The sequence below is a fragment of the Bos javanicus genome, chromosome 21 (genome assembly GCF_032452875.1).
Source record: "Bos javanicus breed banteng chromosome 21, ARS-OSU_banteng_1.0, whole genome shotgun sequence".
In the NCBI taxonomy this organism is placed as follows: Eukaryota; Metazoa; Chordata; class Mammalia; order Artiodactyla; family Bovidae; genus Bos; species Bos javanicus.
In genome coordinates, this window is record NC_083888.1 from 14,417,245 (window position 1) to 14,435,085 (window position 17,841).

At 46.2% G+C, this 17,841-nt stretch overlaps 1 protein-coding gene across 2 annotated transcripts in view; it reads right to left on the reverse strand.

Annotated features, from left to right (window-relative positions):
- Nucleotides 1-500: 500 nt before the first annotated feature.
- The window catches only part of SLCO3A1 (solute carrier organic anion transporter family member 3A1), a 375,521-nt gene continuing 358,180 nt past the window's right edge, over nucleotides 501-17,841 (reverse strand). Inside the window, exons 10-11 of one of the 2 annotated variants that reach the window (XM_061394315.1) lie at nucleotides 10,691-10,933; nucleotides 501-1,165 (exon numbers count right to left, since the gene is read on the reverse strand). In XM_061394315.1, the coding sequence (XP_061250299.1) occupies nucleotides 1,083-1,165; nucleotides 10,691-10,933 (326 nt within the window). In that variant the 3' untranslated portion in view covers nucleotides 501-1,082. Of the gene's footprint in view, nucleotides 1,166-9,465; nucleotides 10,934-17,841 lie in introns of those variants that run through there. The other variant, XM_061394314.1, reaches the window with a different exon arrangement.

The window sequence follows — 17,841 nt, forward strand, 5'->3', positions numbered from 1 at the left end:
AGCCATTTGCCACTCTCCCAGGGGTTTACAGACAATGGGAGAACCAGAAAGGAAAACCAGATGGTCAGTCCAGGATTACTGAATGGATCAGTAGGAACCATAGCTGTGTCTTAGAGCATCTAATTCCAGCTAGAGGCTGGGGAGCAATGAGCAAGTACCATTTCTCTGTGAGACACTGTGCTGCCTTCACATGGGATTTCACTGAAGCCTGACCACAATTGTGTGAAGCAGGTGACAGTATTCCCATTTTACAGATGATGAAACTGAGGCTCAGAGGGGTCAGGCCACTTCCCAAATGCCACACTGGTAGGGAGTGCTGGGGTGAAGAGTCGAACCCAGGTCTGTTTTGGCTTCTAAGACTGTGCTCTTGTGAACAATTCAAAGCCCATAAATACAGAACACACACAGCCAGAAACACTCTCTTTAAGAGCCTTTTAGGATTGTTCTACCCAAAGACACAAGAAGAGAAAGATAATAGAGATTACAGCGTGAGACCGAGGAAGAATTAAAATAGTGCTTTTAATATAATTTTCAGCAAACGTACAGTAGGTACTTTACATGACATATTTCTAAACTGCTCATCTGGAAAATATAAGCTGCAAAAATACAGAATACCACACTCAAAATCTATTGAGTATGTGCTTTTTCCCCCCCCCTCTGTTCTATGAAACAGGGTAATTTTTACCCCCTCCTATTTAAATCCAGCCTTGGCTGCTTTCAGAAGAACTGTTGGAGCCCCCGGCCAGAGAAGCACTTCCAAGAGGGGGTTTTCTAAAGCATGTCAGCAGGCCATCCCCACAGGAGCCAAAGGAGGGGTGGGCAGAAGAATTGCACACCAGGCCAATAGGACTCTCTAGCGATCCAGGAAAATGCCTACTCCAAGGGTTTGGAGGACTCCGGGCTACAGACACCTGCTCAGTCCTCGTCACAGGCCTGTGCTTGGGGCCTCAAAGGACCACACACTGGCCGGACGGTCCCCACGGGGACCCTTAGGTTCTCAGACAGGGCAGAGCACGCTAAGTCAGGCCTGCGAGGTCTGTGGGCGGTGGCGGGCTGTTCTCTGCAGGAAGAGGGCCAGGCCCTCAGCTTCTCACAAAGGAGTCTTCTGAAGGTGACTGTGACTCGGGGCAGGTTTTCTCAGTCTCAATGTCTTGGTACTCTGTGCCTAAAGGGGTAAGGGGGGGAAGAGAGCCAAGAGGAAAAAGAAATCGGTCTTTTCCAGTTTTCCTACTTATGTTTTAGGCTTACATAATAGCATCCTGGCTTTCCAGTGGTATGGATAAGAGCAGAAGTCAATAAAATGCTAGGTTGTGCTCCACATCACCCCAGGGAACCAGATTCCAAGCCCAAAGACCTTTATGTAGGCTAAATCTTTCCGAGAAGCATTTATCTATATGTATCTATGCCAATGCCCATGCAGATTTTTATTCTATGGGAATGAATAAGATGCAACTCCATCATTTAACTTATCTTCATCTTATCTGAGTCACCGGTGACAGACCTTGTGCTCCAGGACCCTGTCATTGCAATCTCTATTGAAGAGGTGGCTCTGTGCCAGAGAGAACCTCTTGGCATCATAATGCCATGCTTTCTCCACCAGCATTTGGGGCCAGTTTACTTTCCATTCAGCCACAGCGGGTCACCACCTGCTGAGCAAAAGAATCTCCTTGTTGGAGCGAGGTGCATAAGCCTCTGCCATGTGTCTGAAATAGATGCTGTGGCTTCACTTAAAAGGCAAGAAACACCCAGCTTAGTCCCTATCATGATATACAAGCCGTGGAGGTCTCCATGACCGTGGCATGCAGCCTTTCGGTTCAATGAGAGCTGCAGTGGAACCATAGAATCCTCACTCATTTCTTGTCTTCTCTAGACTCTGGTACAAAAGATGGAAATGTCTCTCCTTTCTTTTGCAGCTGAGATCTGGCTTAATAGAAGAAGCGGTACAGTTTGGAGCATCCTTTCTCAGCTTTCACAAGGTCTGAGTTTTTACATTCCTGGGGCCTCTGTTAGAAGCCAGCGGGGCAGGGAGTTGGGGAAGGTGGGATAGATATGAGAGAGCTGGGGTTGGTTCCTGTGTGCAGAATGAATCAGGTAGAAGACAATGAGGAGCTGGCCAGCTTTTGCTGACATGGCTCAGAGGGAAAAAGGAAGGGGTGTTTTTAAAGATCTCCAGCATTTACCAAAGGAAAAAGGTGTTTTTTCTTATTTTAGATTTTTCACCTCCAGCTCTTGGCTCATTTCTCTATGAAACTATAGACTTCTGTGGTGGTTTCCAATAGAAGATGCCTTACAGGCCACATCAAATCTTTCTAAGAAGGCACGTCTGTGTTCTCAGATTGGTGGCTTTTGTAGTGTCATGGAAAGAGCACTGGTTCAGGAGTCAGACAGACCTGGCATTGGCCCCTGGAGACTTTCTAACTAGCTCTGTGACCTTGGGAAGCTTTGGTATACTGAGCCTTGGTTTTCTGATCTGTAAAGTGGGAATAATGATACTTACCTCACAGGGAAGGTGTGAGAAAGCTGCTAAGGCCCCTGGCAGGAGGGGGTGTGTGTGTGTGTGCGCATGTGCGTGTGTGTGCGCTTAGTCACTTAGTTGTGCTCAACTCTTTGTGACCCCATGGACTGTAGCTCACCAGGCTCTCTGTCCATGGGGATTCTCCAGGCAGGAATACTGGAGTGGGTTGCCATGCCCTCCTCCAGGGATCTTCCTAACCGAGGGATCGAACCCAGGTCTCCTGAATTGCAGGCGGATACTTTACCATCTGAGCACCAGGGCATGAGGGTAGCAACCTCTTAGTAAACATAAACACCCAGCCCCTTTCCTCCATTAAGAGTCTGGACTAGAGCACAATTTTTGTGTTATCTAAGTTTCTCTTATAATGAAATTTCCTATATTACCTACTTCTACTTCATTTTATCATCTTTGATTATAAAATCCAACAGTTTTGACAAACCCAGCACCATGAGAGTTACCTTCTATTAGGTTGGCATGAATTTAAGAAGAACATTATTTTCTGCGATTTAATGGGATGGTAAAATCTCAACCTATGGAATGTTAAACCTCCAGAAAATTTACTATAGTTGTTCCATCTGCTCTTAGTAAGAGAACATAATCACTTTACCTTACAGAAAAAGACTCAGAATTTGTGCTAATCTTCAATTATTGATTGGCCTGAGACATTAATACAAAAATCAAAATGTCTAGAAACTGTGTTCCTAAAAGCCTCATATCTGATCACAGAGCAAGACATAGCTCCAACCAGTGGCCAGCATCAGTGTCTGATGCCTGGGCTAGAGTTGAGCTCCTGAAATTGATGCTGAGGACCTCAGGGGTGCCAGGTGGGAAACGGTGTCTGGGGTTTCCCACCAATGCTGATGACCTGCAGCACCGAGGACTGTCTCCCAGACACCTCAGCACTTTGAAACTGTGTTTCCAAATGCATCAGAGCAGAGGTGTCTCCTGGCTCCTCTTACCTGCCTGGTAACAGCAGAACCACCCATGTGTGTTGTTCACTGGGCTCTGTGATCAAGTCTGGGAATAACAACAAGGAGAACGGATGTCCCCAGAATACACCTGTGTTCTACAATACAACTGATACAACTTGTCTTAGTTGTTAGGGGGAATATGAGAGTGTAGGGAGCCCTGTAAGTCTTCTGAATAGGAAGTCCCTACCGGAGGAAAGGGGTCCCTCATTTCTTGCCCAATACGGAGGAAGTATCCAAAAAGGCAGAGAACACAAGCTTTGGATTTATTGACCTGGGCTGAATCTCTGCTTTGTGACTTTGAGCCAGTTCTGAAAGCTTCCCCAGCCTCATTTTCCTCTCTCGTAAACTGAAGCTTAATAACAGTGTGCCTCACAGGACTATGTATATGTGCGTGCATGCTCAGTAACGTCCAACTCTTTGCAATTACAGTCTGCCAGGCTCCTCTGTCCATGGGATTCTTCAGGCAAGACCACTAGAGTAGGTTGCCTTGCCATCATCCAGGGGATCTTCCTGACCCAGGGTTTGAACTCGCATCTCTTGCATTTCCTGCATTGGCAAGTGGATTCTTTAACTACTGTATGCTGGTTCATTGTAAGTGCTTGGTAAATGTACTATTATTAAATAGCTTTCTAGTGCCACTGTTCATATTGGTGGGAAGGAGGGAAGGAATCTGGAATACTATTCAGTATCTGGATTCACTCTTTTTTGTCCAGTTCCTACACTGTCCCCTCCCATGCCCACTTCCATCACTTAACAAAAAAGGATGATTACTCTGGTAGAGCTAGGGAGTGAGTGCCAGGGCTGGAAGAGACTGTAGATTGTATAGTTCCAATTCCCCTCATTACACAGAAGAAAGATAATGTTACTTTCATTGTAAACCCTGACAATAATGGGATACTTACCTCGTTCTTGGAAAATGGGGTACCTGAATTAGATTGTTCCAATGCATGACTCAGCCCAGGGCACAGCAGCTTCCACTGCTACAGTCCATGGGACTGTGTGCCATGCTGCTTCAGACCTCCGTGTTCTCCAGAACAGATTAGCACACTACAGCCTTCGCTCAGCCACACCCAGAGACTGACTGTCTTTATAAATGAAGCTTTACTGGAGCACGGCCCGCTCATCTGTTTCCACATTGTCTGGGGCTGCATCCCTGCTCTGACAAAAAAGTAGAGGCCACAGAGATTCTGTGGCCCTCAAAGCCCAAATTCTTGCCACCTGGCCCTTTATGGAAGGTTTCTGAACTTGCTCTGCTGGTTCTCTCCGTAGAGGGTCTCTTCCCCTGGATCCCTAACCAACTGCTCTTAAGTTCTTGTTTTCGAGAGCACTAGGTCTTCCTGATTCTTGATGCCCCTAGGTGGAACTTCCCAGCACCCTAAAAGAGCCCTCTTTGTTCCCAGACATAAATAAATAGACCCTGGCTCTTACAATGACGAAAGTAAAAAGTGAAAGTGCAATAACTTAGTCGTATCTGACTCTTTGCAACCCCATGGGCTGCAGCCCGCCAGGCTCCTCTGTCCATGGAATTCTCCAGGCAAGAAGACCGGAGTGGGTGGCCATTTCCTTCTCCAGGAGATCTTCCTGACCCAGGGATGGAACCCAGGTCTCTTGTGTTATAGTCAGATTCTTTACTGTCTGAGCCACCAGGTAAGCCCTATTCTATTGCTTTTGTGTTCAGGTCTGTTTCTCTTATTAAACTGTGAGTTCTTAGAGGATGGGGCCATGTCTTTTTTTAACCTTTGTACCTGGTTCTGGGCCTGGCACATAGTCAAAATTTTACTAGAGTGAATAAACATGGCTGGAAAACATCAAGCTCATATAGTGCTCCCTCAAATAGCATTAATATTACCTGCAAAGGAAAACTGTGCTACCACATGGATGGTCCCTGAGAAGCATGAGCTTTGTCTTTATCTCCACCACAGTCACAGATTTCTAAGGTGCTGGGGCATCCAGGCTTCTCTGAACTCCCCATTTTAGGCTTTTCAATTCATGTCCTCCCTGCCATGATAACTGAGCACTCTGAGGTGAGAGAGGGGAGGCATGGGTGAGGCCTGTATGCAGAGAGTGTAAATTCTCCATGTGATCCTCGGTTTAAAAAAAAAAAAAGTGTAAGTGTTAATTGCTCAGTCCTGACTGACTCTTTGTGACCTCATGGACTGCAGCCCACCAGGCTCCTCTGTCCATGGGATTTCCCAGGCAACAATCCTAGAGTGGGTTGCTATTTCCTTCTCCAAGGGATCTTTCCAATCCAGGGATCAAACCCAGGTCTGCGGCATTGCAAGAGGATTCTTTACTGTCTGAGCCACCAGGGAAGCTGGGATCGTAGGTAACAGGCCATATAACAAGCATCTGAACAGCATCTTCTCTGCATTCTCTGGCAGTTAGAGATTCCTGTTTCACCAACTTATTCTTGAGCAGCCATAATACCCCAAGGGAGCTAGGTTGAAAGGCCATCAGTAGGACCGTTTGTTCTCAGAGAATTACCTTCTCATAGCTATTCAGAACGCAAGAACTGGAACTGGGTTGGGAGAGGTGGATAAGGAGGAAACAAGGAGGGAGGAGCAGAGAGAGGAAGAAAAGGGCTGTAGTCACGTTTCAGATTAATTTCCAGGCCAAACTGAAATTCACTAACACCCTCTCTTGGAAAATGTGTCACCTCTGAGGGCTGTGATCTGGATTCTAACCTGAGGGAAATGCAGATCACAGTTGAAAGGAGGCTGTTGAGAGGCAGTGACATGTGCTCAGGGGAGCAAGTAAGCCCCTACTCTGTGTCTAGTACCTTCTCCTGGACAGATACTTTCTCCAAACCATCAAAAGAAGTAAGAACAGCACAGGACAGCAAATATTCTGTCTGGTGGACTGAAAACCTGCTTGTCTGGTTTTCTCCCCTCATCCAAACCAAACCAACCAAACAGTGAAATAGAATGACCACCACCAAACAGGACAGAAGCTTACCCTGCCCGACTGTGTAACCATTGCACTGATTTCTACAGGTTGACCTTTATTGCTTCGAGTCACTCAGGAGTGCCTGCAGGACTCCTAAGCAGGGCTTAGAACACAGGCCTGGTGGACTTGACTGGGTGGAGAAGGAAGTGTGGTTTCTTCCCAGGACCTGAACAGTTGGTAGCAAGAAAACGGGCCTTGTAGGCTCACAGGGAGCCAATCACTACTTTTCCTCAGAGGGTTTCTCAGTGAGTGAGTGAGTGTGTGTGTGTGTGTGTGTGTGTGTATTTATTTCCATTTTACACTCTCCTAATAAGCAACCTGCTTTGGAAGTGTGGAAGATAATCCATTAGCAACTATGGCAGAATCTTTCTCCTGAGAAACTTCAGTGGTGTGGCAGTCATCCCAGGGGCTGGCTGGCCACCATGTGCGGAACGTTTGTGCAAATGCCCTCAGGAAATCTTGCCACATCTGAGTGAGAGGAAGCTCTGGGTCAGTGGTCCCCAACCTTTTGGGCACCAGGGACTGGTTTCATGGGAGATAATTTTTCCACAGCTGGGTGAGGGGGGAAGAAGAGGGGGAAGGTTTAGGTGGTAATGTGAGCAATGGGGAAGGGGCAGATGAAGCTTTGCTTGCTTGCCCACCTGCTGCTCGCCTCCTGCTCTGCACCCCAAGAGCTGGGGACCCCTGCTTTAGGTTATTACTGGGGATGAGAAGTTGGAATCGGGGATTTGAATGTATAGACACCACGTAGCCAAAGTCTAAAACCATCACTTGGCAAAGCTATTCTGTTGGAAGGTGATGAAAAAGAAGCAATTTTTATGAATAAGCACATTCCCTCCTGCTCTGAAGACATTAGGGAGTCTGTCAAAGGATTCCTCAGAAGCTCTTTGTTTCCCCTTATTATTTTGCCTGTTAAGCGCTGCCAGCAAACTCCTTAGGGGACCTGTGAGCAGAAGCCTCTCTGGCTGCTTCGTTAGCTGTGAGGAAAGCCTGCACGCCGTGGCCTCCCGGAGTGGAAGGGTCCCCGGGGTGTCTGGGAGCTTCACTGCGTCCCCTGTGGAGGCGTGAAGGCGGGCTTTCCTCACAGCCCACAGACTCAGCACGGGGAAGACAGCAAGCCCAGTCCCCCCCAGAGACAGAGACTCACGAAAGATGTGTTCCCTTCATATGCAGGGATAATATGGGTAGAAAACTTTTTGATCTATATGTAGGAGTGACAAAAATCTGTCACAAGTTGCAGCAAAGAGAGCCTTCCTCCATTCAGCCCTGGGCGCCTTCCACTGAGACGGCGGCGGGGTTGGCGGCTCGAGAGGACGTCAGCACTCACGCTCCAGGTGTATTCCGTCCCTCTCCATTTTTGTTTTCTGAGTCCACTGGAGCTCTTCCCAGGAAATCTTTCCATTCAAAATCCTGCTCAGGACCAAACAAAGAAGCCAGGGACTGGATCGGGCAAGGCATGTACAATGGATCCTTGCGGCACAAGGGAAAATAAACCTAGACTAGGTTTTTCTGGTTCTGGAGTCCAGGAGACAAATTAAAAAAGTTTTAAAGGTGATAACAACACATGTTAGAAGCATCTTACGAGAAGGGACTTTATATTTCAATTCATTTGTTGATAAAACTGAACCCTGGGATTGTTTTCCTTTGTTATCTTAACATTTTATTCTCACTCAGCCTAAAATCTTAGGCAAAATAGCCAAAAAGAGTTTTCAAAAACCTTTTAAAAAAAAGAGCAAAGAGCCCCATGAAACATGAGGTCTTGCAGCCTCAGTGTCTGTGGACTGAGTTTGGAGAGCTCCCCAATCATATCCAAGAGGGCAGTGATCTACTAGCAATACATTTTCAAGACAAAACCAACTCAACACCCGTACAGGATGGAATCACAGCCTCAGGATTCACAGGGCGTACAGAGTTTATGAACTGGTTGGAGAACAACCCCGTTTAACTAGTTAACACACTGATGAACGTCTCCATTTTCAGGAGCAAGGAGGGACTCGAGCAAGACAGGAAAAAGTTGTTCCGGAAGCATCCTGTCCCCAGGATGCGGCTGACCACGTGGCTCTGCACCGCCACACAAGCTTCTCTCGGGCATCCTTGCTGCACGCAGCCTTCTCTAGTTTGGGGCTCTCACTCAAACTGCCCCAATTATGGGTTTGTTAAAACTTTGGCACACTACCCACCCCACTCTTTCCTGATGCTCTTCATCTTCTAGATGACCTGCAAATATGTGTCTGAGGTTACAAAAAAAAAAAAAAAAAAAAACAACCAACCAACCAACCCTTAGAATCTTTCCAGAGCCAGGAGTGGCCAAGATCAAGGACATTGCAACATGAAAAGTGGGTTCCCTGGGCCGTGCGTGCGTGCGTGCGTGCGTGAGTACAAGCACACCTGTGCTCTCACATAAGCTTTGCCCCGTCTGCAAATGACTCACCAGGCTGAGTCTGCTGGCTGCAAGAGATTTCCCCTTGATTCTTACCCCAAACAATGGTAGGTTCACTTCTAGCTGTTTGAGGTTCAGCCACTTTCAAAACACACACACGCATACACTCCACAAGGCTGCTTAGTTCAAGACTGACCCTGAAAACATTACTGACATTTTCAGGTGGTGGACGTCCAGTAGCTTCCAGGAGCTTGTGGGTCTGTAATCCCAGACACCACAAGCTGTTCAAAGCATGTGCCAGGGAGCTATTCTTTCGCTCCTCTCCCCAGAAGCCCTGCACCCATACACACAACATGCCGCTGAGCGTGTCTCCACCACAGGCGGAAAAGAACGCCTCTTGGCATGTGAAGCAGGCATATGAAAGGGGTTCCCATGACAGCGATCACTGAATTGTGGGGCATAAGTCGAGAAGGCAAATTTGCAATTCATCATGTCATCTCCTCTTGTCTCAAATGTGATTCTTTTAAAGGCAAGCTGCATATACACTCTTTTTCAAGCATTTTTTTCTCATAACACACTGTATAGTCTCATTCTCACAAACTATCTGAATGAGGATAAAATGATAATAAAAAAATTACAATAGATTAACTGCATCCCTTGAATCACATTATATTTTTGGTGCATTATAAAAGGAGAAAATTAAAAGCAACCAGCATAATAAATTCGGCCTAGAGGACTGTGTTAGTGACTGAAGGGTTAACACAGATTTGAGAAGTAGTTAAAAATAGTATCAGAGGATTATACATACAACAATTTGAAATTCATATGCATTGCATTTTTTTTTTCCCTTAAAAATGGCAAAATGTTTGGCAAATGTAAGCAAATGACTTGGACTGGGTTGGGTTTCCCCGGCTCTGAGCGAAGTCAGTCATAGCCAGGCGAGGCCCACTGCTTCCTGAGGTCATTCTGTGGGGCTGGTGGGGGAGGGGGGCGCCCCCCAATAGGAGGTGCTGTGGCGGAAGGGGAGGTGCTGGCCCCCCATGCCCGGCTCCCCCCCTGGGGCCCTCAGTCTTGAGAAATGGAAATGGAGCTGGTGAGAGGTGCCAACTACAGTCTCCAGCACGGATCACCCTTTAGCATCGCTGAGAGAACTCTGGGGCCTTGAGCCACAGGTGTAGACTGGGTGAGTCGCCTGCACCGTGGCCCCTATTGCAAACGTTAGAGAGAGAAGCGGGTGTCCACTCCTCCGACTCGGGTGCCCCTCCGCCCCCGTGTGGACGGGCACGGGGGCACAGGGCTGTCACTAGTGCTTATCCTGGCAACGTTGTCAACGTGGGTGTTTTTAGTAGATTTTTAGATATATTTTGTTTGTTTTGTATGTGTATGTATATCCAGAAGGGTCCATCCTCCAAGCTGGCCACCAGTGTTCCCTGAATCTGGCAGTGCCTGTTGCTTGCAGCTGTCGGCATCCTGAACAGCCATGAGGTGCCTTCAAAAGCAGACTCTGAGCCCCCAGGAGGTTGCACGCCAACCACGTGATCCCACGCTCTCCTTATTCTGAATCCTGTCTGGCTCTGATTTTGAGAAAAGGACAAAGGTGCTGGGTATACGTGTGTGTGTGTGTGTGTGTGTGTGTGTGTGTATTGAATCTTTTTTTTTGAGAAACTTTTTTTCATTTTTTTTTTCTTTAGGAAAAATGACCCTTGAAAGACTAATACAGAGTTCAACCCTCCTTCAGTCACTATAAAACAGACTCCATGTTCTCACACCACTCGTGATCTTCGAGGTTATAGATAAATTTTGTCCTATGTGTCTGGTTGGCGGGCACAGGGTCCCTCCCCAGATTGTCTAGGGTCAGAGTAGAGGCAAAGAACTCACTGGTGCTCAGCCCGCCCTCGTGGTTTTTGATGTATCGTTTATAGTTTTTCCTCAGGCACTGCCACGTGGTGGTGTAGAGGAGGAAGGCAAAGGACTTGAGCGCGATGGCGATGCTGACGTACAGGTATCTGTAGGCCACGTTGTCGTAGAGGGCGCAGGCGCCCTGCTCCCCACAGAACGTGCTCCAGAACAGGCAGGTGGAGTCGATGCCAGCCCCGAAGATGAGCGGCGGGGGGATGAAGCCTGTCGGGGGAAAGGACAGTTAATGTGCGGGCTCTGATGGCTGGTCCACAGGAGAGTAGGACTCCCCATGTGTGTGTCTTCCTATGGGACTGCAGGGTTTGTGGGCCATATTCAGTGGTTCTACAGCACAGTGGGGGGAAGACCCTGTCTGGAGGTTGAACTGCTTGGGTTCAAACCTCACCTCTGCCTCTTACTTCACAAACCTGTGCAAGTTATTTAACATGAAATCTTACTTCACACATCTGTGCCTTTGTTTCCCCATCTGCAAAATGGAGTCCTTCTCAGATCACTGTGAAGGCTGACTCATTGAATACGTGGGAAGCATTTAGAACAGTGCCTGGCGCAGAGTATGTATGTGATACATACACATGTATGGATGTGAGAGTTGGACTATAAAGAAAGCTGAGCACTGAAGAATTGATGCTTTTGAACTGTGGTGGTGGAGAAGACTCTTGAGAGTCCCTTGGACAGCAAGGAGATCCAACCAGTCAATCCTAAAGGAAATCAGTCCTGAATATTCATTGGAAGGACTGATGCTGAAGCTGAAACTCCAATACTTTGGCCACCTGATGTGAAGAACTGACTCACTGGAAAAGACCCTGATGCTGGGAAAGACTGAAGGCAGGAGGAGAAGGGGACGACAGAGGATGAGATGGTTGGATGGCATCACCGACTCAATGGACATGAGTTTGAGTAAACTCTGGGAGCTGGTGATGAACAGGGAGGTCTTGCATGCTGCAGTCCATGGGGTTGCAAAGAGTCGGACACGACTGAGCGACTGAACTGAACTGGCACAGAGTAAATACAAAATAAATTACACAGGATGACAGATGATATCATTATCATCATCCACGGAGAGTCTGAGGAGAAAAACAGTCTTCTCTGAAGGGGGACGTTCTTGGTGTCACTCAAAGAAGTGCACCGTTGTAGAGAAGATGGTTAAGAGGCATCATGTTCCGTGTGCTGTCCTTTTGCACGGGGCTTCTGGGGCTTTGTGTGCTCTCAAGGAGAGGGGGTTGGAATCAGAGGGGAACAGAAGGTGACGACGAGTACACTGTGCTTTGCTGCTGTGTCAGTTGCTCAGTTGTGTCCAACTCTTTTGCAGTTCCACAGACTGTAACCTGCCAGGCTCCTCTGTCCATGGGATTTCCCAGGCAAGAATACTGGAGTGGGTTGCTATTTCCTTCTCCAGGGGATCTTCCTGACCTAGGGATCAAACTCGCCTTTCCTGCATTGGCAGGTGGATTCTTTACCACTGAGCCGCCAGGAAAGTCCACACTATACCTTGTGTGTGGGTATATATACGTATGTGCACATACCTGTACATATGAAGGCTGTGTTCTCATACATGTGTATATGCAGACAGATATGTAAGTATACATGTGTGTACGGTTTAAAATGGAAAACACCCACATACACACTGACAGTTTTCCTTCCCTTAGACGTTACCACTGGAGCAGAACACTTTTCTGAGCTGGGAACTGGTTTTAAAAACCTTCACAATAGATCACATTATATCATGAGGTATCCTATCCCAGACCAATGAAATCAGAATGTTGGGTGTGTGGCCTGGTCATTGGCATGGTTAAAATAAAACATTCCCAGGTGATTCTTGCCTCTTGGGGGGAAAATTTTTCATCTGTATTATGGGGAAGCAATGGACGGGGCATTAACACAAATTAATTGCTTTGGAAAAAATAGCATTCCCAAGGCCAGAATATGGTGCCAGTCAACTTCCTTAAGAAGCAGGAAGTGATCCCTGGGAGCAGGTGGTGACAATTCCAAGATCCCTCTGTTGAGGTGTCCTGGTATCCTGAGTGTTCTTTCCAGCTCTTGACTGAGGTTCACTTTTGTATTAAGGAAGGTCTGTTGAGAATCTGGGGGCTTCCTCTGTGGCTCAGGGGTAAAGAATCCACCTGCCAATGCAGGAGATGCAAGTTTGATCCGTAGGTCGGGAAGATCCCCTAGAGATCACTACAGTATTCTTGCCTGGGAAATCCCACGGACAGAGGAGCATGGCCGGCTGCAGTCCGTGGGGGTCACAAAGAGTTGAACACGACTGAACACCTGAGCATGTGCTGAGAATCTGATGAGCATCATCCCTTCATCCAGAAAAATACACCTACCCACAAAACCGCATCCATATTTCAGGGAATTCATGGACCCCTGAAGTCCATTCATGAGTGCCAGAACAAGGAAGGCTATGTTATATCCATAGCAGAATCTCCTTTGAGGGGCCCTCTGGGAGGGAGAGGCTTAATGAAGGAAATGGCACTTCCTTGGGTTTTTTACTAATTGAAGTCTAGTTTTCCAATTTTAAAAATCATTTTTATTGAAGTATAGCAGATTTACAATGTTGTGCTAGTTTCAGGTATACAGCACAGTGATTCAATTATACATATATATCTACTCTTTTTCAGATTCTCTTCTATTATAGATTATCATAAGATACTGACTATAGTTCTGTGCTGTACAGTAGGTCCTTGTTGCTTATCTATTTTATATATTGTACTGTGTGTCTGTTAATCCCAAACTCCTAAGTTAGCCATCCCTTTCCCCCTTTGGTAACCATAAGTTTGCTTCCTGTGTCTGTGCGTCTGTTTCCTCGGTTTAATGACTGGTCAGCGATGGGGTCGGGGGAGGGCTGCATGATCCTGTCAGCATTGACAGGTTGGCAGGGTTTCCTCCTGGGCCCAAGTGCCTTGGCACTAATCCTTAGCACTCCCCAAATCTGTCACTTATGACCCCCTGAAAGAAACCCCCCTAAGAAAGAATTTTCATTGAAACAGCATTTAACCTTTCTGGCAGCTTGAGTTTAAAAATGCCAAACTCAAAATCCCACACAACCTGCTCCCTCTTTGCAGCCCAGGCTGGTCTTGCCAAGTGGAAACTCGCATTCCCGGCATTCTCTGCCCAGAAGGCTGCTCAGGTGTTCGAGATCTTTGTCACCAACCAGTGTGTCCTGTCTCAGTTCCCCAACAGACGACTTTTCTTCATTTAACTGGAAAAGAGCCAACTGGAGGAGCTGCCATGGCAACCACTGACAGACACTAGACACACTCCCCGTTACTTAGGTAAAGAAATAGCGACCTGGAGTCCCTGTGGATGGCGGGTGGACTTGGGGATCCACAGGACAAATCTGACCTGTCCTGTGGTCCAACGGAGAGGTGGATCCATTCACCTTTCTATCTGTCAGAGTTCTATTGGTTGTCATTTGCTCCCAATTCTCCTCCCTCCTTTTCTCCTTACCCACCCATCACCAGGCAATGGGAAGCCAAGACTATTACACCTCTCGTTTAAGTTTTGCTGAGGGAAGGAACTGATGGTACTGGGGCTTCTTGTTCCAATGCACAGGTGCCTAAAGAGTTGTATGCAATCCAAGTTGGGAAAATCAGGTCGAATTTTAAGCACATTGCAGGAAATTTTCAATACAATGGAGCCATTCACTAATACTTGCTTAAAAAAAAAAATCCCTCCAAAGTGCCAATAAGTCATAACTCCTTTTTGTACCTGTATCCAAGTGAGGATTTTTATATTATGGAATTGTCTTGAAGTAAGGCATATTTCTCTGTGCTAATGATGTCAATTTTATCCTCATCAAGCTCTACTATCGGATGACAAGACCCCGGGAAATGTCAGAAATAGCCTTCAAACAGAAATGAGAAAGCTAAGTACATAGCAAGGGTTTTCATCTTATACTCAATATTTTGGAGGGTGTTTGTGTTCAAGATGAAAGACCTTCTAACTTGAGCTGAAATGCTGGGGTAAGTCACTTTTCTTTATGTGCTTGTTTCTTGATCTTTCGAATGGAACTACTTTGACCTTACCGAGTCAAGGTGAATACTAGAACAAGTGAGTGGAGTGTTATATAAGGGTCTGGTCCCCTATGGCCAGAACTTTTGCTCCCTTATTCATCTTGTACAGGGTATTTGGGGGTGAAGTTCAGAATAAACTTTTGATTGAGTGTATTATGAGTAGAACCTCATAAACTTTATGAGCTTCCTTTAAGATTCCCAGAAACAAACAAACAAAAACAACTCTTTTCTGCCAAGTTCATCTTTTCCTTTTTATTGACTTAAAATGCTTTTCCAAAGAGAAGCTCTAGCTCACAGGTCCTGAGTTCCAGGTGTGTAGAGAATTTTGAAACAAGGCCCTTGCTGGATCTCTTATTTACAGGCCTTTGCCATTGTTGAAATTCATCTGATTAGTGACAGAGGGAATCCCACTTGATTAATTTTCACAAATGGCCATTCACTGTTACGCATTTATCATTCAGGGGGGCATAGAAAAGCCCTGTAGCCCCTGAAAGATGCTAGTTCCCCAGATGGCAGTGGGAGACTTCTACAGAGTGACGACTGGGACAATAACTGCGTGTGTGCTCAGGTGCTCAGTCGTGTCCAACTCTTTGTGACCCTATGGACTATTATAGTCCACCAGACTCCTCTATCTATGGGATTTTCCCAGGCAAGGATACTGGAGTGGGTTTCCATTTCTATCTCCAGGGGATCTTCCCAACCCAGTGACAATAATTACTACCAACTGCCCCCTCACCCCTCCACTGCATGGGGTGTTCATACATCACAATCCACCCCCCACAACCCCCTTTATTATACCTATAGAGAAACAGATGCTATTTGTTATTTGTCCCCGGCTTGATATTTCAAAACCTCCAGTCCAATCATTTCTTTCCTACAAATTTAAAGTTTGTTGATCTGAGGAGAAGATTTTAGAGCTCTTATCAGGGCTTTCCAGGGCTATAGAAAACATATTATTTATCCTTCCACTAAGCTCCTAGGAATAACTGGTTTGTAGAAGGCTGGTTTTGAAGCTTTCAACAGGGGTTCTGATCTTTGCAAAGTTGATATGGTATTTGGGAAAGCCCTTCTTGGAGTGGGTGCTCAACAAATCTGGTTCCTTTCCTGTTTTTTGGCTTTTCACTTGGATCAATGAAAATTCATCTCCTTTTAAATTCTCATCTCCAGAGAAAGATTTGCAGAATACCCTCCAAGTCAAGATTCAGTGACTAACCCCAACTGGCAGGAATCCTTCACTTCATAAGACATTTTTGGAGGATAATCAGATGTTTCCAGAAGGGAGGTCACACAGGTAAGGTGTATGTTAGTACTTACTTCTGTTACAGCCTCAGTTACCTAAGCAAGAAGAAGGCAGCTGATGATAATGATGAAGTATTTCTTAGAAACCGTGTGTTTTAAAGGAATGCTCTTTTCCTCGGTGCCTGCAGGAGCAGTCCTCTCCCCTTTGTTCTCTTTTCTTCCTGTGTTTCCTTGGGGGGAACTCGCAGATTCAGTAGGCATTAACCAAGGTCCCACCACTGGGACACTAGGAACCCACCATATGTTGGGGAGGGTATCCGGAAGCTTAGAGCTGTTACTCGTTATTACAGAGAATATTAAAAGGATTAAATCTTACTTCCCATTATACTCGGGCTCAAATTGCAGCTATATTTCAATGCAAAAATTGCGGTATCACTTAAGGAAATTGTCTCTGTTTTCCTGAAATCTATTAACAGAGATTAAACCTCCAGGTCTTGAATTTTGGCTACTTAATTCACTCCGTGGGTTGAAAACGCCAGGCTTAGTTATACTCTTTGGTCTAAACTTAAAATTTGAGTGGAAAAGCTTTTGTAAGAAAAATAAATTCACATTCCTTTATGAAACAAAATGGAAGCTACAAATCACTCCAGCATTTACATTTCAAAAGATATCCATTCCTCTCCCAGCTTACCTGCCAAGACTTGATTCACCATGGAACCTCTTTTCAACCTGGAGGAATTACTGTTATGTCCAGCACTAGCTAGAAACGGATGTTGAAAAGAATGTTCTCCTCGAAGGATTAATGAGTTTCTCTGTTTCAGTGATGCCAAGAAAGAGACTCTATTGATACTGTCCAGCATCATCCACAGATACCTGACATTCACTTTTCTTAAATCCGAGAAGTTGAGAGGAGCTTCTCTATTCTCATTTCATTCCTGGCTGCCTTGTTAAACTCACTGAGGCTCAAGAAGCTTAAATTACTTGTTAAAGGTCTCATGCTCAGTATGGCAGAGCTGGATTCAAACCTGTTGTGCCTGACTATAGCAGGGTCCATGGCAAATATGGGGTGTCACCTTAGCACTGGTCAGGACATAGATAGATCCTGGGTGGTACAGGTCCTTTAGAAAGTTAGATATATCATTGGTGCTTAGAAAGAAATCAAGTACTTTCACATCAGTAAGCAAAGGAGGTCACTGTCATCAACAAATGCACCTACCAGGGATGGTGAGCCCTGAGGGGACTCAGGAAGGAGAGAATACCTGCCATCTAGCAGCCATGGCCTGCAGCCACTCCCAACGGTGAGCCCTGAGGGGACTCAGGAAGGAAAGAATACCTGCCATCTAGCAGCCATGGACGGCAGCCACTCCCAACGGTGAGCCCTGAGGGGACTCAGGACGTGAAAATACAGGATACTTGCCCAGATACCTGAGGTACATAGCAAAGGAATGCTTTCAGTGAGCCTGGACTCTTGTATCTTCCCATACAGAGAAAAAGCACTAAATTTCTTAACTTGGGATATCTGGTTTTCTTTAACCTGGCTCCTTCCCTCACTTCCATGGAGCAGTTCTCTGAGTTACTTGAGATGCTGTCTCCTGGGCTTGAAGTCCTAAAAATTCCCACTGAATAAAGCATAACTCTCAATTTTTAGATTGTGAATATTCTTTTAAGCCCACAGGTCCTTTAGGAAGTTAGATACATTGTTGGTGCTTAGCAAAAGTTTGCTGAATGAATAAATAAATGCAGAGGTGAGTAGAAGGAGTCTCCCCTCACATTCCAGACATTGTATCCTGCACCCCACTATCCCACAGCCACTCCTCTGAAGTTTCTGGCAGGCTGGGCTTACTTCTTCCAAAA